Raw genomic sequence first — 22,945 nt, 5'->3', positions numbered from 1 at the left:
ATCTCCCCGGCCGTTGGAGGGTGCTCCCCCGAGCAGGGCCCCCGGGCCCCAGGCAGGGCAGAGCCGGCTGGGCAAAAGGGGGGGTGCAATATAATCCGCATTTTGATCTGTAAAAGGGCATACAGCACAGAAACATTTCTCTGAAGAAAAGCGAGGCAAGGCGTGTTAATGCTGCAGAGTGGCTGCACTGCAGCGGGTCCCAGCACCTCCCACTGACCTGTCACAACTGGCTCCAGTACATGCAATGCTTCCTGTTCAGGCAACATCGGCCAAAGGAAACACCTATTGCTCCGCCGGGTCACAGCAGGGGACTGCTGCAGAAACACCTGCAGAAACTCCTACAAGCACAGGCACAGGCCCCAGGCCGAGCTGCGAACCCCTAACACCAGCACACAGCTGGAACCTCGGGAAGACACATTTCCCCTTGCAGGCACAAAGTCACACACATAACTTCTGCATCAGGATACCACAGGGAGTTGCTTTCTCTAGGATTTGTATTAATTCAGAGTAAAGCCCATGGCTGCACAGACAATCCACATCTTGGTTCCAAAGTCTGCATCCATATGTAAACAGGTATGTTTACTTATTACACATGATTGTAAAGATGAGTTAATTAGAAAACGCTCTGAGGGTAAGGCCTAATACAGACCCATTTTTCATACACACATTCAACAATGTATCTATTTATGTATCAGGTAGTCATAAGATAGATACGATAAAAGCCCTACATACTACTTTCCAAACGTGAATCACAGTTGCCAAAATTTTTTTTATCTTTATTCAGACTGCAAAATCCAAACGTTACCACCTCTGGAACAGTCGCTTTATATGTAATGTCTGAAGCCAGGCACCAGATAGTAACATACGGCATAACAAAGTCAAGTAAATTACATTTGTGTTACAAGACAAAAACCCCAGACAGACAGATAGGAAGTTCTTAGCGGTGAATGACTGGTGCAGTGATTCATTCAGAATCACTGTCTCACAATCCCTCACATCCTCTTCCTGGGAATTACACAGCCCATTCTACAAACTAAAAATGATACGCATTCTCTCATTGCATGTACTTAACTGCTCAGTATCAGCACACAGTAGTAGAGTGGAAGTCCTGTGCTATTATAAACGCATAGACTCATTGTTTATTCTCGGGAAGAAACCATGGAGTAGTATTTTACATCAGTACCCATTTAGTGGGTTAAAAAAGAAGCACATTGCCTTAAACGTACTCAGTACTGACCTTCTTCAGTCAGATTTGATCCTCTTTCCATTTTTATGGCCAGTCCCAACTGCTGATTATCTATCCCTTAGCAACAGCTTGCCAGACAGATTACTGTTCTAGTACTGTTTTTGAAACCAGTATGGTTAAAAGCAGTAATGGTATCTTTATCAATACCAATTATATCATAATAGTTCTATTTCTATACTGAAATAGGTTATTTCCCTCAAATTCCAGTTGCACTGGGACAAGCCCCTTCACATTAGCAGTAACATTTCTGCTCTGAGAGGCTGTATCATTTAACTGTTTTGACAAAGGGTCTAACTGATAGTTAAACCAGAACAAAACTGTGCATAGACCAGGCAATACACACTTCCCCCTTCCCTCTAATGTATACTGCCAGGACTGCTATGTGTGTATCCTCCCCAGGAAAACCAGAGAACAGCAACGCAAGTTCTTGTTAACGCCCTCTTTGCTGGCACCAGGAACGCTCCCCCATGTTGCTACTGCACAGCAGGAGGTAAGATGACTTCTCAGGCCACAGAAGATGACAGCACGTCTACCCATGTCCTAACAGAATTTGATTTTCTACAGTATCTTTATTATTAACTTAACTGTTTAGAACCTTCACCAATTACTAGTGAAAGTTCCAGGAATAAGAAAGGCCAAGTAATAAACACAGCAGGGAAGAAATGTCTTTTTTTTTTTTCACTTTTTAAAAAGTATAAAAATCCTGTACATTTGACAAAAGCTTTTAAAATCAGTCATAGGAACTGCTGGGGTACTCCATTTCCTTTCTATAAGAATCGGAGACATTAGGCAGTTGAACAGTTTGTCACTAATCTGACTAAACACACTGGCCTTGAAATGCCAGTTGAAGTATTCTGGTCCCTCTCAGCTGAAACAAAAATCAAAATAATTATTTTCTCCTCTGTTTTTAACTATTCAGATATGCAAGCTTTTTTATAGTTTGACAGTTCAGTAAAATACCTCATGGTTTAAATGCTATAGAAATGCATGAAATTTCTGTACACTTTCTCTACAGATACGCATGTACAAGCAAGGAACAGTTAATTTAAAATGAGTTCTTAACATTCAAAATATAATATCATTTTAAGTTTTTCACACAGGCATATCTTTGTGTATCAGACAACATAGCAGTGTCTTTTTTTCAGGCAACAACAGTGCTAAAACCAATGTAGTTGCTGAAGAGGGTTACAGGTTAAACTCTGCCAGCCACCATTCATACGCCTCACTTGCCAGCAACCCAAGCAGAGCGAAAGGTAAACTACCAGTTATACTCATCGGAGATCAACTATCCTCAGCCAGAATTTCAGGATATTCCTCCCAGAACTGGTCCCCAATAATATCACAGTGCAGGGGAACAACTTTAGTCCTAGTCCGGGTCACTGCAACTTCCTTTTCTTCTGCTTCCTTTGGTAGTTTTATCTTCTTAGTCATGACTTCATTAACCTGAAAATACAGTTGACACATTAACAGACATGTAAGAGTCCAGAGGGGATTCACACATGCACAAGAAACGAAGCTACAATAAAAGCAACTATCAACCCTATAGCATACTACAGAGTTTGAACACTGAATCTTTTGAAAGCAAATCTATTCTCAGTCGAAAGACTGATGCGCGAGTACTTGAAACTGATGTCATCATCACATGGCTTCAAGAAATGACCTGCAAATTCACATAACTGATTGCAAGTATTCTTGAATAAAGCACAGTGTTTAACTTGGAGTTATATAAAGCAAATGCGAAACCTTGCCAATGTCTACACCTACCAAGAAAAAAAAAATACATAAGGAACAAGTGGAATATATTTCCAGGTGGGAGCCTCTATCTGTTCTAATTAGTGCAAATGAAGTAATATAAATTGTTGGCCAAAATTTAAATAAAAAGAAAAGAAAGGATTATATTTTTTTTACAGGGAGAAGACAAAAGGCTGAGCAAGTTATGGAGAACTCTCAACACAGACAGATGGGGTCGTGATCACACAAAACACAGGTATTTCTAGTTAAGATCTCCTAGTACAGAAGGACAGTAAAGCCATAAACTTTTGTACGAGATGAGTCCCCAGAAAATCATAAAACATAAGACAGGAGCTTCTTGTGCTAATTCTGTATCAATGATGTAATCCTCGAATAATGAACATTTCCAAGTTACCGTTAAAAGGAATTCCCCATTAACAGCTGCACTCCTTACTATGCTCCTTTACAGAAGTAGAAAAGCACTAAGCATACTATGAGCTGAGCTACCTCACTGAACGAAAGTTTAATTCCTTTGCAGTGGAAACACTTGGGACCTAATGTAGTGAAGGGCCTGGCACAGGCGCCAATGATTACCATATCAAACTGACAAGGGTCATTAAAATGTAATTTCTCAGGAAGGAGAATACTTCCTCAATTTTCAAAGCTGGCAACACTAAGAAACCAACTGTATGATTCATTAAACAAGGCACATTTATCTGGCAAATACATCAGTCTTGTGAAATCCTACGTATAGATTGTCATCTGTTAATACATGTTTTATCTCAATGGTCATAATTTTTATCTAAGCCAGACTTCAGAGACTAGTTTTTGTATCTATGAGCATAGATACAGAGATCTCAAAAACATCTCCAAACAATTTGTCATCTTACACATCATTATATGGCAAACACAGTTAGTGTTAAAATATATTTATACAGACATACATTTGGGATACATCTGGTGATCTTACAGTGTAGACTGTCTGCCATAGCGTACCTATTTAAAACATGAGCATGAAGCAAGTCGTAATACAGTTTTTTTACCTTCTGCCATATTAAGACAGTTCCTTTTCTATACATCAAAGGTTCATTGTTGTAGTTGATGTTGAATTCAGAAAATAAGATTTCATTCTTATCTCCAGCCAAAGTTCCCTGAGAGGAGATGAAAAGAAAAAGTACTCTTACAGCAAACAAACTGAATCTCTAGGGTAGAAGATGGGTGAGTATTGGAAGCGAGACTGACATTTAAATAGGTTTTTCACCTTTAAATTACAAGGTTTAATTATCTCTCCCAACAGAGGAATTGTTCCCAACTGCCAAATGAGGATATTAAAACATACAGATTTTTTAATTATGTTTTCAATACAAACAGAAGAAAGTCAACAGACTCTAGGAGGAAACAGAAAAAAATCTGAAGTCTGCAAAATGAAACAAAATACTAGAGACAAAATACTGGGAATCAGTAGTAGGTGGATCCTGCCATTGCACCTCATGCCTATGGATACTGGATGTTTCTATGACATTTTTAAGATTTCTGAACTTCCCAATTAAGAAATCAATATCTTGCTAATATTTGATCACAAATACAATTTTTGCTAATCATGTTAACGTCTGTACAATTTAAGAAGTTGTTAAATCTACATCTGCAAAATTATTATAGTAACAACAGACAGGCCAGTCACAGCTGCTGGGTCAGCAAGACACAGCTTGGCAAGTCTCACCATTTTCTTTGTAGCTAGAAAAAACCATGACCTCAAGAGAGCCTTACCTGGAGTCTATCCTGTGCCTGCACTGGTGTCAAACCACTTCGCTGTACAAGCATCCAAAACACTGTATTATAAAGGTTATTAATATGGCCTACAGAAAAAGAGAAAAGAGAGAGAGCATTTAGCAAGTCTGAGTGACAACTCAGAAGACGACATTATTTCCAGTCATATTCAAGAAACAGCCAAGAATAACAGGAAATTCATAATATCAGTTGCTAGAGAAGATACAATCTTCCTGATCCATTTTTAAGGTATTTCATAATGCAAGAATGACTAGAAGATAGATTTCCTTATAATTCTGAAAAGGGAGAGCAGAGGGTGAAGGGTGTTTATGTGTAACGTAAGTTATCTTCATTTGAGCAACAGGGACTAGCTACTAATGAAAGCCCAGAAATTGAATCTAATGGTCTGTTCTAGCATAGCATACACAGCACTTTTGACTGCTACAATTTTGCTATATGGTGTGAATTTGAACATTCACATCTCTTCATTAAAGAAGATTTCTGGAATATTAAAAAAAAAAATAAAAAAATTAATAAAGTCTAGTATTTCCTGTGTTGAAGTCAGTTCCAGGATGCAACAAATACAGTTCTAGCCTGAAGACTCAGAATTTCAGCTGGTATTTCTGCACCCATACAAAGCCCGAAACAATTCTAGTACTGTTTATTTAAAACTACCACCCTACCTGCTGTTCTCTGATACCTGTATACACAAATACAGTGGTGATAAGGGCATTTCTATTCACAGAGGAAGAGAACTCAACTGCACAAATCTCCATGTTCTAGAAATGCTTACAATCTGCTTGTCTCCAGCTGAGGTAGTCCTTTAAATTTTGGTTGCTGGGATACAACACAATTCGTCCATCAAATCCTGGTGGGTACAGAAGTCGCTGGTCCTTAAAGTAATCCTTCCAGTAGAAAACGTAACTTGAGGCAAACTGGGAGACCACATGAGTCATGAACTTACTTGCAAACACAAAGCAAAAAGAAAGAGAAAGAAATGCATCAATATGATTATAGATCTGTGATTATCTGAGGTATCGGTAGCGACAATTCTGGTGGATAGCAGCATTTCTTAAATGAGAGCCCAACAGATCAGCAACAGCACAGATTCTTCTGAAGAACAGGAAGTACTGAGAATCAAGTAAAGAGTTTGGAAAAGGAAACATTTTGTTAAAAGAAAGTTTGCTCTAACAATGTTTATTTTATCAAAACTTTTTTTTAGAACTCTGTATCACTGAGCATACTTTCCTGAAAGATCACACACAAAGAATTCACATGAAGAACCCGAGCTAACTGCAGAGTGTGCCCCAAACACAGCCCCACTCCTAACCTCTGTGTGTAGATAAAGGCAAATCTAAAGAAGAATTACAGGTTTAGAGAGATATGTTAAAAACAAGCTCACTTCAGTATCAAAGCAGCTGTTACCTTGCTCTTCTTTTAAACCATCTACTCTTCTTTTTGAAAACAAAACTATATTCATCACTCTGTCCATAAGCAATAGCAATGTCCTCCAGTTCTTGCATCACGGTCTGGGCACACTTGGTCATCAGGTGAAGAGCGCGGTCATCATTTGGCTTTTTGAACTCATGCTGCTCAGAAAACCTTCAAAGCAAACGTTATTGAATAAGAATCCCTTCAAGAGCTACGAAAAAACTCTAACCCATTCATTTTCCTCACATTTGCTTTCTGTGAATATTGAGTTCCAGTATCCTGTCAACACCAACAGAGACTTCCCTCCAGGTACAAAAACCAATAACAAAAAATCCTATTTTTACCCATTCTGGATAACTCATTCTCTCTCCCATCACTATCTCACCCTAACAAGCGCTTCAAAACAACTGGTTTCCCTGTTTTTCTTGGAATAAGAGAACGACAAATACTATTGTCTGTAAACTCCCTGTCTCCTAGGGTGTCTTTTAGTCCAACAAGGGAAACGCCCCAGGTCTGAAGCGGCCCACTGCCCTCGCAGACAAAACACCCGCGGAAACTCCGCGCCCTGGGGAGGCCGAGTGCAAGCCCCGCCGGGGTGAGGGGGCGGGCGGGGCTGTGACCCCCGCACCCGCAGAACTCACGCCGGGCGGGCAGGGCCCAGCCGAGCCCAGTCGCCCCCCGCCGCACCCCCAGGGCCTTTCGGCCGGGGAAAGCCCGAGGTACCCCCCGCCGCACCCCAGCCCCCGTCCTCCCGCTCGCTGAGGCGTCGCCATAGCGACGGCACCGCTACAAGCGCCTCGGCCCTTGGCTGCCCGCCCGGCCTTCACCTGTGGAAGTTGCGGCCGTCCAGCCGGACCACTATCCAGCAGTTGGGCAGGCAGGTGTCGTCCGCCTCGAAGTCCCGCACGTACTCGAACTTGCTCTTCGCCATGGGGAGGTGCAGGCAGCCCGCCCGCCGCCCGCTCCCGGCAGAGACGGCCGAGGCAGCCCGCCAGCAACCCAGCATGGCCGGACCGGAAGCGGAAATGCCCGGCGTCCTCCGAGAGCACGGCGGTGAGCCCTTCTGGGCGGCCAGGCGGACCTCTCTATGGTTCCAACGGGCCCCGCACGCGGCTGGGCGGAGCGTGGCGAGGGGCGAACAGCCGGGGCCGCGGTCTACATGGCGATCGCGTCGCGTGGCGGGATCGCTGCGCCCCCATTGGCGGGCGGCGGCGGCGTGAGGGCGAGGCGAGCGTTGGCCGCAACGATCGGCGGCGACGGGATGGAGCGGGGCGGGCGCTCCATTGCCCCCCGCTCCGGGGCCCCCACGCAAACCCCCTCGGGCCCCTACCGCCCCCTTCCGCACCGCCGGCCGAAGGAGGCCAGGGGCTCCTTCAGGGTGCCGCCCGCCAAAGTGGAGGAGCCCGAGGCGGAGGAGGGAGAGCCCCCGGGCGGCCGCGGGGACGGCAGGAAGCCGGGGGCGGAGTTCAGGCGCTCCCCAGCCCCGTTGCGGGGTAGAGAGGGCACCCGCGCCGCCGTCAAGAGAGAAAGGGATCGGGGAAGGGGCGGCGGGGAAAGCCAGCGGGAGGTGAAGGCGCTGGAGAAGCAGGGGAACGGGAAGGAGCCTTGGAGAGGAGCCGCCATCAAGGTGGACCTGCCGGACAAGGCCTTTGAGGCCTGCTGGGAGAAGGTGGAGAAGAACGAAGGCCCCACTGGCTCCCTGGGTGGGCCCGCTCACGCCGGCACTGACGACCGCGAGGCGAAGCCATGTGAGGGGTTCGGGATCCTCCCTGAAGACCTGAAGATCCCCGTCGTGTTTCAGCCCTTGTCTCCTGCCGCCCCCGTGCAGATCCAAGACCCGCTGCCGCAGGAGCTGATCCATGTGACGAAAGCGCCGGTGACAGCAGTGCCGCTTAAAATGCAGCCTTTGCTAAGGCCTTCAGTAAAGACTGAAACTAAAAATGTTCCCCTCACAGTACTGCCCTCTGATTCAGGTATTACGTGGAGGGAGCTTGCAAGGGTTCAGTGAGTGGCACACAGCTGGCAGGGTACGGGTAGGAGTGGAAGGGTCGTGTTAGAGAGCTGTCCCTTTGGGTAGGCTGGAGTCTGTGCAATTCGCTTCTTCAGTGTAAGATGTAAACGTGCGGGAGCACAGTTCTCTGGTGGTTTGTTAAAATCAATCCAGTTTTGCCCACTTGCTCCCTGACTACATTAAGCCCCTTAGAACTGTTCAAAATTGCACCAGGTAGTGATTGCAAGTTTAAGGGCAGGAATCTGCTTGAATTTTCTAAAGCTAGGAGATATTCAGACACCTCTGAGAACATTTGGACATGTTAAATGAAGAACATTTTGAAACATCTGGATTAGAAGCTTACTTTTTTTGAAAGATAGCTAGGCTTTCATAATTAGTGCCTTAAAGTGAGGTCTTAAAGACTAGAAGACTTTTGCCCTTTATTAGTGATGCGAAAGTGTTCATTTCTAAGCCTTTTTCAGACAGGAAATTCCACACTCAGGGATCAGTTGTGATGGGCCTGGGGTTTCATCACATCACCAGCTCAATTTAATTTCAGTCTGTATTTACAAAGAGCCAAAGCTGGCTGTCGTGTAACAGTCATTTGGTAACACAGGTTCCTCAAGCGAAATGAGTGCCCGAATCTGAGAAAAGAGTGAGAGAGTCAAAAATACCCCAACCACAAAACCCAAAACAGCAACCTCCTCAGCTGAGAAGCCAGGGACTGCACAGGTGTGGGATGGAACTGCCACAGCATCATTAGACCTGGTCCCTGCATTGTCAGGGCTTTGGACACATAGTTCTGGTGGTGATGACAAATTTGCAGTGATATGGTCTATGCTGCACAATGTTTAGTGTATAAATTTGTAAGTTTATACATTCATAAGAAAATAATCTAGCCAAAAGAAATCCAAACCAGTGTGTTAGCGGTCCCATATGTTTCTTTCTTTCTTTTTTTTTTTTTTTTTAAATAATGTGTAGCAAAAGCCAGGTAAATGATTCCTTCTGCAGTGATTCAGTGAAGGTTAGTGGAGGATACTCCCTCAGCCTTTGTTATTTTTCTAGGAACTGCTCTCCAAATGTGCATTGAGTTTCATGTGTTCCAAAGCTCGAGTGATTCTTTTGGCTGTTGCCAAAAATCCTCTTGATGCACTATTGAATGTAACCTCTATTGCACATATTGCCTGGAAGATGATCAGCTTTCCCTGTTCTGTTGCGTAGGTATGCCAGATACTCCATTTAGCAAGGACAAAAGTGGCCATGTAAAGCGTCCAATGAACGCGTTTATGGTGTGGGCGAGGATTCATCGGCCCGCCCTAGCAAAAGCTAACCCAACTGCCAATAACGCAGAAATCAGTGTTCAGCTTGGACTGGAGTGGAGCAAACTGACTGAAGAGCAGAAGCAGCCCTATTATGATGAAGCTCACAAAATAAAACAAAAGCACAGAGAGGAATTTCCTGGTAAACAGTTTATTTACCTGAATGCTTTAGAAGTGCAAGATTTTTTTGAAAAATGCAGCTCTTTCATTAGATCAAGTAATAGAAAGAAATTACAAAAATTTCGAGCAGGCAGTCCTCCTGTCATCTTTCTAGTGCCTGAAAGCATATTATTTTTTTTTAAGCATCCAAAATGATGTTTCACCCTTCATAGCTTCTAATGTTTATTATGGTCTTAGACCACCACAGCTACAGCAGCTCTTCTGAATGCTTTAGCAGTCTAATGGCCAGATACTGCGTTTATTCTGAACATGGCCTGCTGCATCATTTTACATGCCCCAGAAAGAGCTGTCCAGGTGGCCTGTGGTGACACATGCATCCCACTTCTTAAGATCAGGAAAGGGAAATGCCACAGGAAGCACAAATGACATTGTATTCTGTGGGATTCTTCAATGTGTAGGCTCGAGATTCCCAAATAACAGTGTGGAAGATGTTGTTTCTCAGCCTTTTGTCAAAAGGGCTAAAAATTTGTACCCATAACAAATTCATTTCTCCATAACACTGCAGTTCAATGAAACAGAGCAGAAGTACTTTGAACACTTTTTAAAAGCTGTAGAGATACTAGGTCTTGTGTTCCTTTCTCTCTCTGTTGTCATAATCCTGCTAATTCATGATTATGGCTAATCCTGGTAGACAAGATCTGACTAATCTGTCGTAAGCAAGCAAAAAATGAGAGCAGCACTCTCCCTCTCTCCTTGCACCCTCCAAAAAAAAAGGGGGGGGGGCGTGCTTCTTTGAAGTTGCATTAAGAGTTAACCTGTGTAAGAAACTGAGCTGCTCAGAGTAAAATCATAACATGTTTATACATTGTCAGTGTTTAGTTAATGTTGTAAGTCAAAGGCGAACAGACTCCTCCAAAATCTGTACAGGATTCCCAGTGGGTCATATTTTCCATTGTCTCTTGTAACCTGCAGGTATGTATGAGGCTTAAGGGGTGAAGGAAACGATCAGGGAAGATGCACATTTTGAATATAGTCATGGTTTTCTTCTGCACTGAAAGCTCATGGTACAGCGTCATGTTCTTCTTAACATGCTTTCCTCAGCTGTGCCACGTCTCTCCCCACTCTGCTCTATTTCTTTGTCTCGCAAACAGTTACTATTTAGTAATACAAAACCAATGCCCAAATATGTCTTTTTTATTTCCATCTCTGATGAAATGACGCAGTTCCTAGCTCACTGAAACAAATGGAGTGTTGCCATTGACTACAGAAGCAGGTTTCGGCCTAATTATTTTTAGATACTTCAGAATTACAGCTATCATAGCTTTACGTAAAGAATGAGACCATCCCAGAAATTGGATGCCCGCACCTTTTTTCATCTCTGACAGGTTGGATTTATCAACCACGACCAGGCAAAAAGAAGCGTTTTCCACTGCCAGTCTCTGCTGTATTTTCCGGCACTTCTCAGAGTATCATCTCTACAAATCCATCTGGCATTTGTCCCTTCCAGTCACCTGCTTACTCTGTTGTCATCCCCAATGTTAAGAACAGTATTGGACATCCAGTCTGTGAGTTTTCAGTAGTGAATGATTTAAAAAATTTGGAATTTATCTGTTGTTGTAAAAGTTACACATATGGTAGCGTGCATATGGTTAAAGCAATTTCTCAGTCTTTCTTGACACCACTGTTTCTATCAATCCTCTGCACTGCACCTCTGCCTCCTCATCTCTTCTTACTGTTCCCTCAGCCTCTTCAGATCTTCTGGCTTCTTCATTGCCCACAGACCCCTGCTATTGTCTTTGTAGCTCCTGGTTACCTCCTGCTATCTCTTGGTCTTTTTGGATCTCCGTTACTCAACACTTGCTTCCTGTCAAGCTACAGCTGTTTCTTTTTCTTGTTCTGTCTCCACCTCGCACATAACTTACCTCACCAGCTGTAACTGCGCTGGTGCTCAGCCCGGCGCTACTAAGCCTGGAAAAGGTCATTTGCTTAGGCTATGGCACCTCCACCTAGGTGTTAGTGTCCCTTGGTAGGGAGGGCACCAGTGCTCTAGAGCAAACGCTCGGCAACTCAGACTGCTTGCAAGAGACAGCAGACAGAATTGTCAACAAGCTCGTCAGAAAGGAAGTTAGTAGGGCGTTGGGAAGGTGTGTGCTGCAGTATCAAAGCAGTCACTACATCTGAAAAAATTTTTTTTTTGTTTGCACATTTTCCATGAGTGGTTACTGAGGTATCTATGCACACCTGGACTAGTTCTATAGCTAGTTGTTATGAACCTGCACATGCCCACAGTTTAAGCATAAAAAGCTCAGCTTTTATAGAAGCAAAAATGTAGTTACAGAAGGAATACATTGAAAAGTTGTGCCTAACTGGAAGGATCCTCCTTTTTATAAGAAGTCAATATGGGCAGTGAAATAGGGTGTAGTATGAGAGCCCACAGTCAAGTGTAACAGCTGGCCTGCATGTTTTGTAGTGAAAGAGCTCTGGCTCTGTCAGTGCACGGATAGTGGATTTTAACAACAAATAGCTTAGATGCAGGCATTGGCATTTTTCTCTTTAAGTATACTGACAAGGGCTCCTCTCTTTATAATGAGACAAGAAAAGGAAATGCCTGTTTATGCTGCGAAGTAACCTCTGGAGATGTCAAAGAGAACACTCAGCTTTGTTCTGGTGAAGTTCTGAGTTAACGATGTGACCCTTTCTCAAATACTTCTGTAAATTTGACTGAATAAAGTACTCTTTGTTTTCTTACCCTAATATATTTTATAATGTTATGTTGTCCTCACATACTGCTATGTTTCTTTCCAGAGTTTACTATCCTATTGTGTTTGAAATGATTCTTAAATACAAACTGTAAAAATCTAGAAGCATTTAAGTCCTGTTGACTGAGAATTTAGGCTCTTAGACTAGGTACTGGGGTTTGAAAATACTTGTGCAATGTGTTTTGAAATCTTTCAGTATAAAGTCAGCCCTGTTGACAGGAGGTATGATTTGAAAACGTACATTCAATGTACAATGATTTGTTCTGCAAAAGATTTCACAGCGAAATTGGCTAGCAGGTGCACTCATTGGCGTAACAAATAAGAAAATGTATCGGAGAGTTGGGTGTATTAACTGTAGCGTCTGGTCCTCACTGCTGCTTTGTCACCACACAGATTTGTTAAGAATTTGGCTCACTCCGACTCAGCTAGCAGACTTGGGAGGAGTTCTGAGCTTCAAGCACTAAATGCACCCTCCAGCCCTGTTCTGTGGCCATACCAGGACAAGACACAGCCCTCACCAGCCTCTCAGTCTCAACACTCACTAGCCAATTCCTTCTTCTTTCACCCTGGGGTTTCTGTAGAAGGAAACTTGAATGTGTGGGCTTCAAACCCATCTGTCAGAACATGTGTAGGCCAAGTGGTGTATGACTGTGAGTTGCAGGGATGTAGGAAAGTAATGCTGGGAAGTGTTTTGAGGGAAATGGTTCTGGCTCTGGCTGTGGTTTGTTATGCTGCTGTTTATGAAATCTCTTCCTCCATTCATGTCTGATAAATAACTGTTCTGTTTCTTAAAGGTGAGTCTCCTGCCATCCGTCTGCCGGCTTCTTCCATTCAACCTGCTGGTCCAATTACTCTTCTCCGGACTACTAGTGCAAGCACAGCATCAGTGGCTGTTCCAGCTCCAGCCCTGACCCTGCGCCCCATAATTTCACCACAGCACTTTGCCGAACCTGCTCAAACAGAAGCTTTTGGTGTATCATCTGGGCTCAATTGCTCTCCGAAGAGACCTACACCAGTTTTCATGGAGAGCTTCGGCAGAAGCCCAAGTAACATAGCCAATGCTAGTGGCACGTTTTCTGTCCCTAACAGTGAGCCCCCAAAGGAGTGCCCAGGGGTTTCTGTTTTTCCTAGAGGGATACCTCTTCCCCAAGCTACCCCTTTTCTTCACTCACGTCTCTATGGGCCCCCTCCCGTTGGTCAGCCAGCCAGCCTGTTTGGAGTACCTCCTCGGTTTTCATTTCACCACCCTTACTTTGTATCTGGACCTCACTATTTCCCCTCAAGGTAATGAAACCCTTCATTTGAATACCAGTAAGAACAAATGCTAAAATGCAGAGAGTCTCTTAACTTATAGGAAGCAGATGGAGCGTTCAGAATGAAAGGTGCTCTTACCTTCCTGTAGCTTCTGTGTGGTGGGACCTGCTGGCCTGAGGCTGCTCATAATATATGCCCAGTTGTTGAAGGCACCATAGTATTACTGCAGTTGCTGGCACGCCCAAGTCCACAGGAAATAGAAGTATTTTCTCTCCACTTTATGCATTTAAGTGCAGTTGATTTCTAAGGAAAAGCATTAGGTAGAGATAGCGTAAATATATTTTGAAAATGATTGGATACAATTAAAGTAGGTGTATGAGGTGCCTCCTGGGTACTATGGTTGCAGCTGTCATAACTACCAATAATTCAGAAATCCAACCTGGTAGGAAATGTCTTCAGAATTCTTAACTAAGTAATAATTCCTAGTTTTTCCTTTGCATTCTCTGGGCAGTCAACCAGAGATCAAAGAATTTACAAGTAATATGCCATGGGTGTTTCCTAAGCTGAGCATGCATAGGAAGCACCAGTGCCCTCCCAGCAGCAGGCGTGCTGCTCAGACACAAGTCGTCTGATGGCCTACTGACACTTACTCTTTGTAAGGCATCGTTTGTCTTTCATGACTCTGCAATATCAGACATAACGAATTATTATGACTATTCAACTTAAAGTCTGCCCGTTTAGACACTGCTCATTCCTACTAATAACAACAACCAGTATGCTCCTATGGCAAGAAGATTAACTGGTCATATATTAGGGCTGACGATGTCCCATCAAACTCAAAAGAACTTTATTAGCTGAGAAGCACAATACAAGACATTTCTATTTTTGAGGTCCTTCAAAGAAACACAGGACACATGTTCACAAAATCGCTAAAGATGAACTTTGCTTAGCCCTTGGTCTCTGAAATTAGACAGTTTTATGAGGCCTCCGAGGGAGAGGAGTGTTCTTGTACCCTAAAAGACTGTTCTGAGTTCACATGTTAATGGACTGAAAGCTGCCAGCTTTGCTATGCCAGGATCTTTCTAATATAATGATTTGTAAGTTCACATTCCTATAAACTCCTTTCTTGCATACAAGAATAATAACTTCTGAGTAGCATTGACAGAGCAAATGTATACGTGCAGATTTATGTGCTAGAAATGTAAATACTAGGTTGGGAAGATGACTAGTCTCCTTAAAACCGCTATAGACATTGTATCAATGTCTTTATAATGCCTGCCCCGTAGAGCTCTATTACTTCTTCACATACTTTATTTTCTTAACAATGTAGAGTATTTCTGTAACACTGTGTGAATTACAATAAGTGTGTCATTCTGCAGCAGAATAAAAATGCAAACTTCAGGCACCAGAGGAATACCCTTACATTTGACATAATAACTTCCTGCAATCTACTGTGTGGTTGCTTTTTAAAAATTTATGGCTGTACGTTCTTTAAATAGTAACATTGACAACATGTTGGGCACAAGGATTCTGTGTTAGTCCTCCTATTTAATAATAATGTAACAGATGCACGAGTTCACTCTAAAAAAGAGTGTTTTACCCTGTCACAAAGTTTGGCATACAGAAGTAGCACAAACTGACTTTTGATGCTTTGTTTTACTATTCTGAGTATGTCAGTTAACATACTGCAGGTTTATCAGATGCTGGTTTACCCATGGTATTATTTCATTGACAAATACTATGGGTTTTGTGTTATTTTCAAATCAACACCGTGAGTGTATCTAGTATGAAGAGGTGCATATGCACAGGTACGAAATCTGTGCACGACTCTTGTTATGTCCCCAGTGTTTAAATTAGGCATGGTTTTGAAGTATGCGTGTTTTGAATATTTCAACAGGATAAGCTGACTGACGTAGAACATTGGGGCTATTCTGGTTTTCTTAGCTGAATGGAAGTCTGGGCAATCTACATTTCTCAACGCCAACTTTCGATCTCTTTCATTGCAGCACATGCCCATTCAGCCGACCGCCATTTGGCTGTGGGAACTTCTCCAGCTCAGTGCCTGAATGCCTTGGCTTTTATGAAGACAAGTACCCAAGAGAGGAGGTGATGTTTTCAGCTCTGGATGGAAACTATCCTTTCAAGGAATGCTCAGCAGAAAGTATACACGAGGGCCGCGGCAGCTGTGAGGGCCCTGGAGTAGTGTCCTGCCACAGCAGCTGCAATGAGGAGCGGTATTTGAGCCCCCTGCCACAGCTGGACGTCGGAGCATTGCAGGAGGTTTTGTCACCCCCAGCCACTCCCTCCAGTGTCCACCTCATCAATGTAATTGACAGCGACGAGGAAGAGGAAGTAAAGTTGTTGCAAGAATTGTAATTTTGAAAACAAATCGTAATCCAGAGAAATGTTATAGAATGGGAAATAAATGTTTTCTTCAATTCTGTCTTTTCAGTCAGTGTGTTTGATGAAAATCCCGTGTAGCTTGAGCGAGCTGCGCACGTCTTTTTGAAGAGTCTGATGATCTGTTCGTATTTTGAGAGATCACACAGAGATCTGGGGAGGTCAAAAGCCTCTGGAGTTTCGCCTGCTTCATCGGGGCATTGCTTGGGCTCTGGCTCAGGAAAGCACTTACACAGGAATTCAGCTCTAAGCATGTGATAATGTGCTTTCCTGAGGAGACGCGTGTTTAAGCATATCCTTTTAATGCCAAAATAAGCATTTTGATGGTATTTGCCATAATTTTGTAGGTATTACTTTAGGAGTTTTAGCAAGTAAAATAGTTCTGCTTTAAGACCGTAATGTAATTCTTGCTGCAGTAAAACAGTGTGAGGCCTGGAGAGTAAAGTCAAGAATATTCTGTAATGCTTTATATTTTTCTTTTGATGAGACAGTTTTAAGCTTAATTTGGTTCATTTTTAACTGTAGCTTGTATTTGTGGTACAACTGAAAATTCACATTAGTTTCAGTAATACCTTGGTCTGCAACCAGTTCCATTAATAAAAAACAGGATTGTCCAGAAGGTGTGGTGAGGCATGGTGACACCCAGAGAGAGGAAAATGGATGGCATCTGGCTCTGTGACTTACAGTGGGCTGTGACTTGATCCCTGAGCATAGTTAGCACTGTAAAGAATTCTCCAGAGAATACCAAATTCTCTGAAGAATATCAAAGGCTTTTAATAGAGACAGTATCTGTGCCAAACTCAGAGAGTAATGAAATTAAAATTTTTTTGGACAAAATTTGTCATTTATGTTACTAATACTTTATTTTCTCCCCTGTTTTGTGAAACAAAGGGTCATTTTCTTCTGACAGTTCTGACATTTTGCTGTTGTTGTATTTGAATAAACTCACCTGAGCAACGTATCCCTAGTGCTTCATTTTAAGCCGTGGACATTGAACTGAGTGTGTAACTCACAGGCTTACCGTGCAGCTAAGCTGCACATGTCTGGAGTGGTGAGCTGAAGTCACTTTTTCAGACAATTTGGGCTACTAATGGAAGTGTATATATGTGTGTGTGTATTTATATTCATAATTATGTAAATATGGGAAGAGCTGAAAGCCATGGATGGAGAAGTACATCCATGCTGGGCTGCCAGAGGATGCTAAGCAATGATTCCAAGGAACCTAGGTTGACCATCTCACATAGGACATCCTGTATTTGATGGGTTATCACACTGAATCTGTTGGACCCCGAGCGTCCTGTCGAACCTCAGGCTTAGACCCCCCATGTCCATGGAGACTGCATTATTGATAAAGACGGCTACAGATGAAATTTCCATAGGCCTCAAAAGCTAGTCCTAAGCCAGTGCAGAGTAGATATCATCTGGGTTCTTTGTGTTTTAAGTTTTCAGTCTTACATCAACATTTTCACGCTTTTCTGCTTCTGTGGGCTCACAAGTCCATTATCCAAGTCCAAGATCAAAATCTTTCTTTGAGAACTACTGCATTTGGTAGCTAAAGAACACAAAAACATAAGCAAATCCTGTCTACCCTACACATTGCAACTGTGCTGTAAACAGGCCCCTGCTCCCACCCATCTGCAATGCAGATGAATCATTAGGAGGAAAGTCTTATAAATAGTAGAAAATGCCTGTTCGTTTCTAAATTATCTTCTCACTGAAAGCTGATCTGGCCTGCAGGAATGCATGTGGTCAAACGTACTAGTTCCTACACAAGCATGTTTCAGGGTATAAAACAGCTGTTTGTGGGATTATTCTCTAGCTCTAACTTCCCTCCCATTTTTCTTTTTATACACTATGGAGTAGGATATCAGACATATTGCAGGCACCAGAATCTAGCGTGGTTGCTTGCCATGAGTAATACAAATTTTCTTTCTCTTATACAGGGATGTCCAGAACTGTTTGAAAGGAGGTGCCTCAGAGCTGCTCACTTGTACCCGGTGCTTGTTGTGAACCCGGTGCCGACAGCTCTGAGTGAGCTTCAGCAGGTTGAGGGATTCGGCGTTTGCCGCACAGCATCCATCTCTTAATGGGACCTTTGCTGTTTGCTCAGGAAAACACAGTATTATATCCTCAGTGGAAATCTGCTCTGTTTAATACCACAAAGGCCAGAAGAAAAGACTGAGGCTTAACACATCCTGGAAATATCAACACGAAAGAAAACAGAGGGCTGATCTCTCCTTCGCTTCTAGCTAGAGCCTGAACCGATCACGTGGGATCGTTACGGGCAGGTCTACAGCATTGGACCCAGCCTGCAGCCGAGCTCTCTTGGAGACTATTGTGTCTTGCCTACAATAGGAGTGAAAATTATAGGACCACCCCATCCAAACCTGGCTTCCTCCGAATCATACGTTAGCATGCTCTGGCAGCCCCACACAGGGGAGTTCTCTTGTGATGGGAGAGGTTTTTAGCTCCCCTTTCTAGGTGATTTTTCAGCCCACCTTCAAACTTATCTCCTGAATTTGTATTCCTGAAGCGCCAAGTATCTGCGCTCTGATTTCTCCCCTTGTGTGCAGGGGTCATCGGCAGGGCCGGTCCCTCAGCAAGTGTGTGCTCTCCTGCCAGCGTGCTTCATGGCAGGGCAGAGGGTACCTGAGACATCAGAGAGACACATTCTACTCTACGATTTTTTTTCCTTCTTTCTCTGCTGTTTACCTTAATCTAAACTAAAAATCACCTCACATGCTTCTCAGCTTGAAAAACAAATCAGATGCAAAGATTTTCCAAACAAAGTTTTGCTCCTGCTGCTGTAAAAGTCTGAAGATATTTAGTCTTCCCACTGCATCACTGCTGGTGGCTACCCCTTTGCAGAGACGAGTTTCTTCTCAAAGTTACTGGACAGTTTGTGAATTGGGCGATATTAAAAGCCTTGCGCAGTTGTACCCGTTTCTTTTCTCTTAAGAGAATAATCGCTATTGTGTTGGAGAAGTTTGCAGGCAGCGTGGAGAGGACTACAGTGCTTTACATGTACAAATACAACCAAAAAGATGCAGCGTGTCTGCATGTACAATCTTCCACCATGAAGTTCACTCGCCTGTAGGAATGAAGCAAAAGCAGCAGCAGTGACCCACCCTTTAAAAAAAGCATAGAGAGTGCTTTGATATTATTTCACTGCCAGCGCATCGGGACAAGCCCGTGTCTGGTACCTGATCATCTTACAGCACTTCGCCCTCTTCGGCAGAGCAGCTGCTCTAGGGCTCTTCCAAGTATTCCCGCTGTCCTGCATGGGTGGTGGAAAACCAAAGCTAACCAGAAGGGTCTGGGTCAGCCGAAGCTGTTGTCAGTTGTTAAGACTCCAAATAATGAAGTTCACTGTTAAATCACCACTTCCTGTTACAGGTTCACAGCCTTCCTCCTTTGATCATTTCGAGTGATCTGAAGGAGAAAAACGTTCTGCAGAACGGAAGATTCCACATTCCACTCAGGTGAGCCAAAGACACAAAATTTCTTTCGTTAGTGTGACTGTCTGAAATGCAGAGGTCAGGCAGGACAAAAGGTCTTCTACCTTCTCCTTCTAAGACTTTGATCCTTGGTAACATTTTCTCCACTGTCAGAAGGATTCTTTTCAGAGCAGTTCATTCAACAACCTTTCCCATTTCTGAAGAGAGAGTTCCAACAAAGTATTACTGAGCTTTTAGTCTCACGTGTGTCTGAGTCGTTCTCCACGTAAGTCTGGTTCTTTAGCAGGCATTCTTCTCTGCAGGTCTATCTTTCTGTTTCCTCCTAGGTGGCTAACTCCTAATTTACTCTGAACATAATGGAAGAATTATCACCTTTTGCTTTCCAGCTAACAGCAACAGTGTTAAACCATCTTGCAGACTGCCCAGTAAGTGCAGAAACCCCACTACAGAGGCATTCGCATCAGCTTTGCCCTGGGGACATGGAAACACCACATTTTCAAACCTAGTAAATGACCCCATGCACCGACACTGACACGCGCTCTGGGTGCTGGGTGGAGGCTGCAGCTGGTGGGTATGTCCATCCCTTGATCACAGCAGATGGAATAGATAAGGGAACAGAGCACAGACTTCCAAATTCCCGGCTGATACTTTTGATCAGGCAGTTGAGATCCTGGAGGAAATGAGTCTGAGTCTGTGTGATTCCTAGATAACCGAAAGCCTGACCTTGCTCTGTGAATCAGGCAAATGTCCCATTGACTTCGGTAAGAACTTTTCGAAGAGATGGGTACAGGCAGGATCTGACTCATCCTGTGCCAGAGGCAGGTAGCATTACAGCGTCTGAGTGCTGTTAATAACGTTAAAATATCCTGAATCTTTCCATGCAACAACGTCTCAGCAATGTAAGTGATATATCATATATAGAGTAAACTATATATAACAACTGCACATCTGTGGTTATATTTTTATAGAGGGAGTTTCTGGTGATTATAAATTAAGATATCAATTCTCATATTACCAAGATCCAAAGATAAAAATATCACTATATAACAAATGCAAATATTGCATGTATTTCATTTTTATGATACTTGAATGCTGACAAAAATCACAAGCAGATAGTTATTGGCCTAGGTATTTTAACAATCTTATAATAAGGCTCCTTTTATTCAATTTAATGCTTTTATTGAGCTGATCGTCTTTTAGAGAGATATACGGAGCAGTCCCTGTGAAAATTTGTTGTACTGAGAAGTTTGGTGACTCTTTCAGTGTAAATATACATGTTCCTTCTGAAAGTATTTTTTTCCCTTGGGTAGACAGTAATTTTATGCAGCGATTAAAGCAGAATAGCTGAATTTCTGTCTAAATTTGGCTTACATTTTTACTTATTTATAATAAAGGCATCAACAATAGTGCCATCGTTTTCTTCTGTATTGCAGGCAGCTATAAATAAATTAGAGGGTTCACAAAAAATTTGAGGTTTCCCTTCGGGATACTCCATATGATTAGAAAAGATTTGAAATCTGGCCCCAGATTTTCACTCTGGGAAATAACATGATTTAGTTGTGTGATGAAAATTTGTGACCTGTCTGTGGGTCAGCTAAAATGTCATTTATAGCCCGCTCAACCTGATGATTCCCTCTAGGTGTCCCCAAGATGCCATAGCTTTCTTCTGCCAGGGTGGTATCAAGAATAAACTGACCTTCACAAGATCACAAAGGTTCAGCATGTGAAGTGCAGGGGGAGAAGGGGGACATATATGAAAGCCATAAACCAAAATGGCATCTGCAAATGGAAACAGTCACATTTCCTTTGGGCAACAGTGGCAGGAGTCAGCAAAGACCTTCAGTAAAAGAGCGCTTAGTGGTTTCAATAGCATAAATAAACCTAAAATCATTACTGTTATCTAGCAAACCTTTATTCTAAATAGAGTGCTAATTTCCTATCAGCCTGATTTACCAATACACGAGGAAACGTGGCCAGGTGCAAATTCTCCCCATTTCTTAAGATGGTTTCCTGGTGGTTAGCTTACACAGGCACTTTAAGCACAGAGATGAATGGAAAGGGTTGTATGGAAAATACAGATCGATGGCTGTCTGAAGAGTATGACTAAGAAGTAATGTCTCTTCCTGCTGCTCTGAGCCGACCCCATAAAAGTGCATCTCAGTCCAGCCTCAGCCTTGCTAGAGCAGCTGCAGTTGAGCCTTCCGGGCATCACAGCAGAAATACACTGACATAAGGGAAGGCAGTTGCTTTCCATGGGCTTAGCACACGCAAAGAGCATCTACAGCACCATGGAGCTCAGGTGTTTGCGGCTGGTGACCTCAGCGCAGCCCCAGAAACTTGTACACTCGTCTCCTGGTGTGTCCCTGAGCCCACTGGCTAACGCAGCCACCAGGCACAGGGTGCTCAGGCCTCTGAAGGGCAGAGGACTAGCGAAGAGATGATGCGTGGACCGCAATGGCCAGCCCTGAAGGATGCAGAAGACAGGGGTGCTCCTTTGGGAGCCTCGTGGGAGTAAGTAGATATCCCTGAAGAGCAGCACAGGGAATATGAGCTGTGGATGCTTCCAAGCCCAACCCCAGCCCCTCCCTCTGCCTTAAGGGGAGAGAGGCAGCGAACACATTTTTGCTTCTGCCCATTTATCTGGGCACAACAAATTTCACTCTACAACCCTTCAGCTGCCCAGGGGAAATGCATTTCCCAGCAGTGGAGGGATTTAGGATGGCTCTGGGAACATGGGCCCAGCCAGGAAGGATTTGATAGAATTACATATAAATGCAGTAAATAAATAAATAAACAACCAATTAAAGCCACAGCACAGCTCCTGCAGGAGCCTCCTGACAATGATTTGGCTGCTGCCTTCCACCAGGTCTCCCCTCTTTGCCAGCTTTTGAGGCACCATGGATTGCCGTGCTGGTAAAAGGCTGGGGGGCGGGTGGCGGGGGGCAGGTTTTGGAGGGGGAGCCTCATGCGGGTGCTAAAGCTTCCCCCTGCCCCGGGGGGACGGGACGGGGCAGGAGAGCTCTGCACCCCCCCGCCGCAGGGCAGAGCCGCTGTCGCACCCGCGGAGCACCCCGAGGAGCTGCCCGGGCTGGGGTGGAGGAGGAGGAAGAGGAGGAGGAGAAGGAGGAGACACCCGCACACCCCCCAGGCAGGGGGCTGCGGCGGGGGGGGGGGGCGGATTTGGGGGAGGAGAAAGCCGCGCCGGGCGGTTTTATAGGGCGCGGGCGGCGAAGCGCGGTGTGCTGCCCGCAGCCATGCGGGGCCCGGGGCTGCTCTGCGGCATCGCCCTCTCCCTGCTGCTGCGGCCGCGGCCCCCCCGTGAGTGCGGGGTGCCCCCCAGGCGCCGCCGGCTGCCTGAGCCCCCTGGGTGGGAGGGAGGGAGGATGGATGGATGGATGGATGGATAGGTGGGTGGGTGGGTCTGGGGGGGTTGATCCCGCTTCCCCCCGGTGAGCGGCTCCTCTGTGTCT

The 22,945-nt window shown here is 44.2% G+C and overlaps 3 protein-coding genes across 4 annotated transcripts in view; 2 read left to right on the top strand and 1 right to left on the bottom strand.

Moving 5' to 3' along the window:
• Positions 1–1,114: 1,114 nt before the first annotated feature.
• Positions 1,115–7,184, bottom strand: THG1L (tRNA-histidine guanylyltransferase 1 like). Of its 2 annotated transcripts, XM_075441776.1 has the most exons (6): positions 7,003–7,184; positions 6,170–6,346; positions 5,538–5,707; positions 4,745–4,833; positions 4,021–4,128; positions 1,115–2,689 (listed from the first exon to the last, which is right to left on the bottom strand). In XM_075441776.1, the coding sequence occupies exons 1-6, from the start codon at positions 7,179–7,181 to the stop codon at positions 2,528–2,530; spliced, it is 885 nt and encodes a 294-aa protein (XP_075297891.1). In that variant the 5' UTR covers positions 7,182–7,184; the 3' UTR covers positions 1,115–2,527. The 2 variants fall into 2 exon arrangements, with proteins under 2 accessions (XP_075297891.1, XP_075297893.1); XM_075441778.1 differs by lacking the exon at positions 7,003–7,184 and having other exon boundaries at positions 5,538–5,612; positions 6,170–6,332.
• A 78-nt stretch (positions 7,185–7,262) lies between these two features.
• SOX30 (SRY-box transcription factor 30) lies at positions 7,263–15,993 on the top strand. Its single transcript, XM_075441629.1, has 6 exons — positions 7,263–8,148; positions 9,387–9,626; positions 10,990–11,169; positions 13,158–13,647; positions 14,382–14,473; positions 15,623–15,993. Exons 1-6 carry the CDS (start codon positions 7,263–7,265, stop codon positions 15,991–15,993), a joined length of 2,259 nt encoding a protein of 752 aa, XP_075297744.1.
• A 6,347-nt stretch (positions 15,994–22,340) lies between these two features.
• The window catches only part of ADAM19 (ADAM metallopeptidase domain 19), a 34,995-nt gene continuing 34,390 nt past the window's right edge, over positions 22,341–22,945 (top strand). The window contains exon 1 of the mRNA XM_075441840.1: positions 22,341–22,388. Within this exon, the coding sequence (XP_075297955.1) occupies positions 22,373–22,388 (16 nt within the window). The 5' untranslated portion in view covers positions 22,341–22,372. The remainder of the gene's footprint in view (positions 22,389–22,945) is intronic.

Source organism: Opisthocomus hoazin, chromosome 22, assembly GCF_030867145.1.
Source record: "Opisthocomus hoazin isolate bOpiHoa1 chromosome 22, bOpiHoa1.hap1, whole genome shotgun sequence".
NCBI lineage: Eukaryota > Metazoa > Chordata > Aves > Opisthocomiformes > Opisthocomidae > Opisthocomus > Opisthocomus hoazin.
This window is presented reverse-complemented; position numbering and strand designations above follow the sequence as displayed.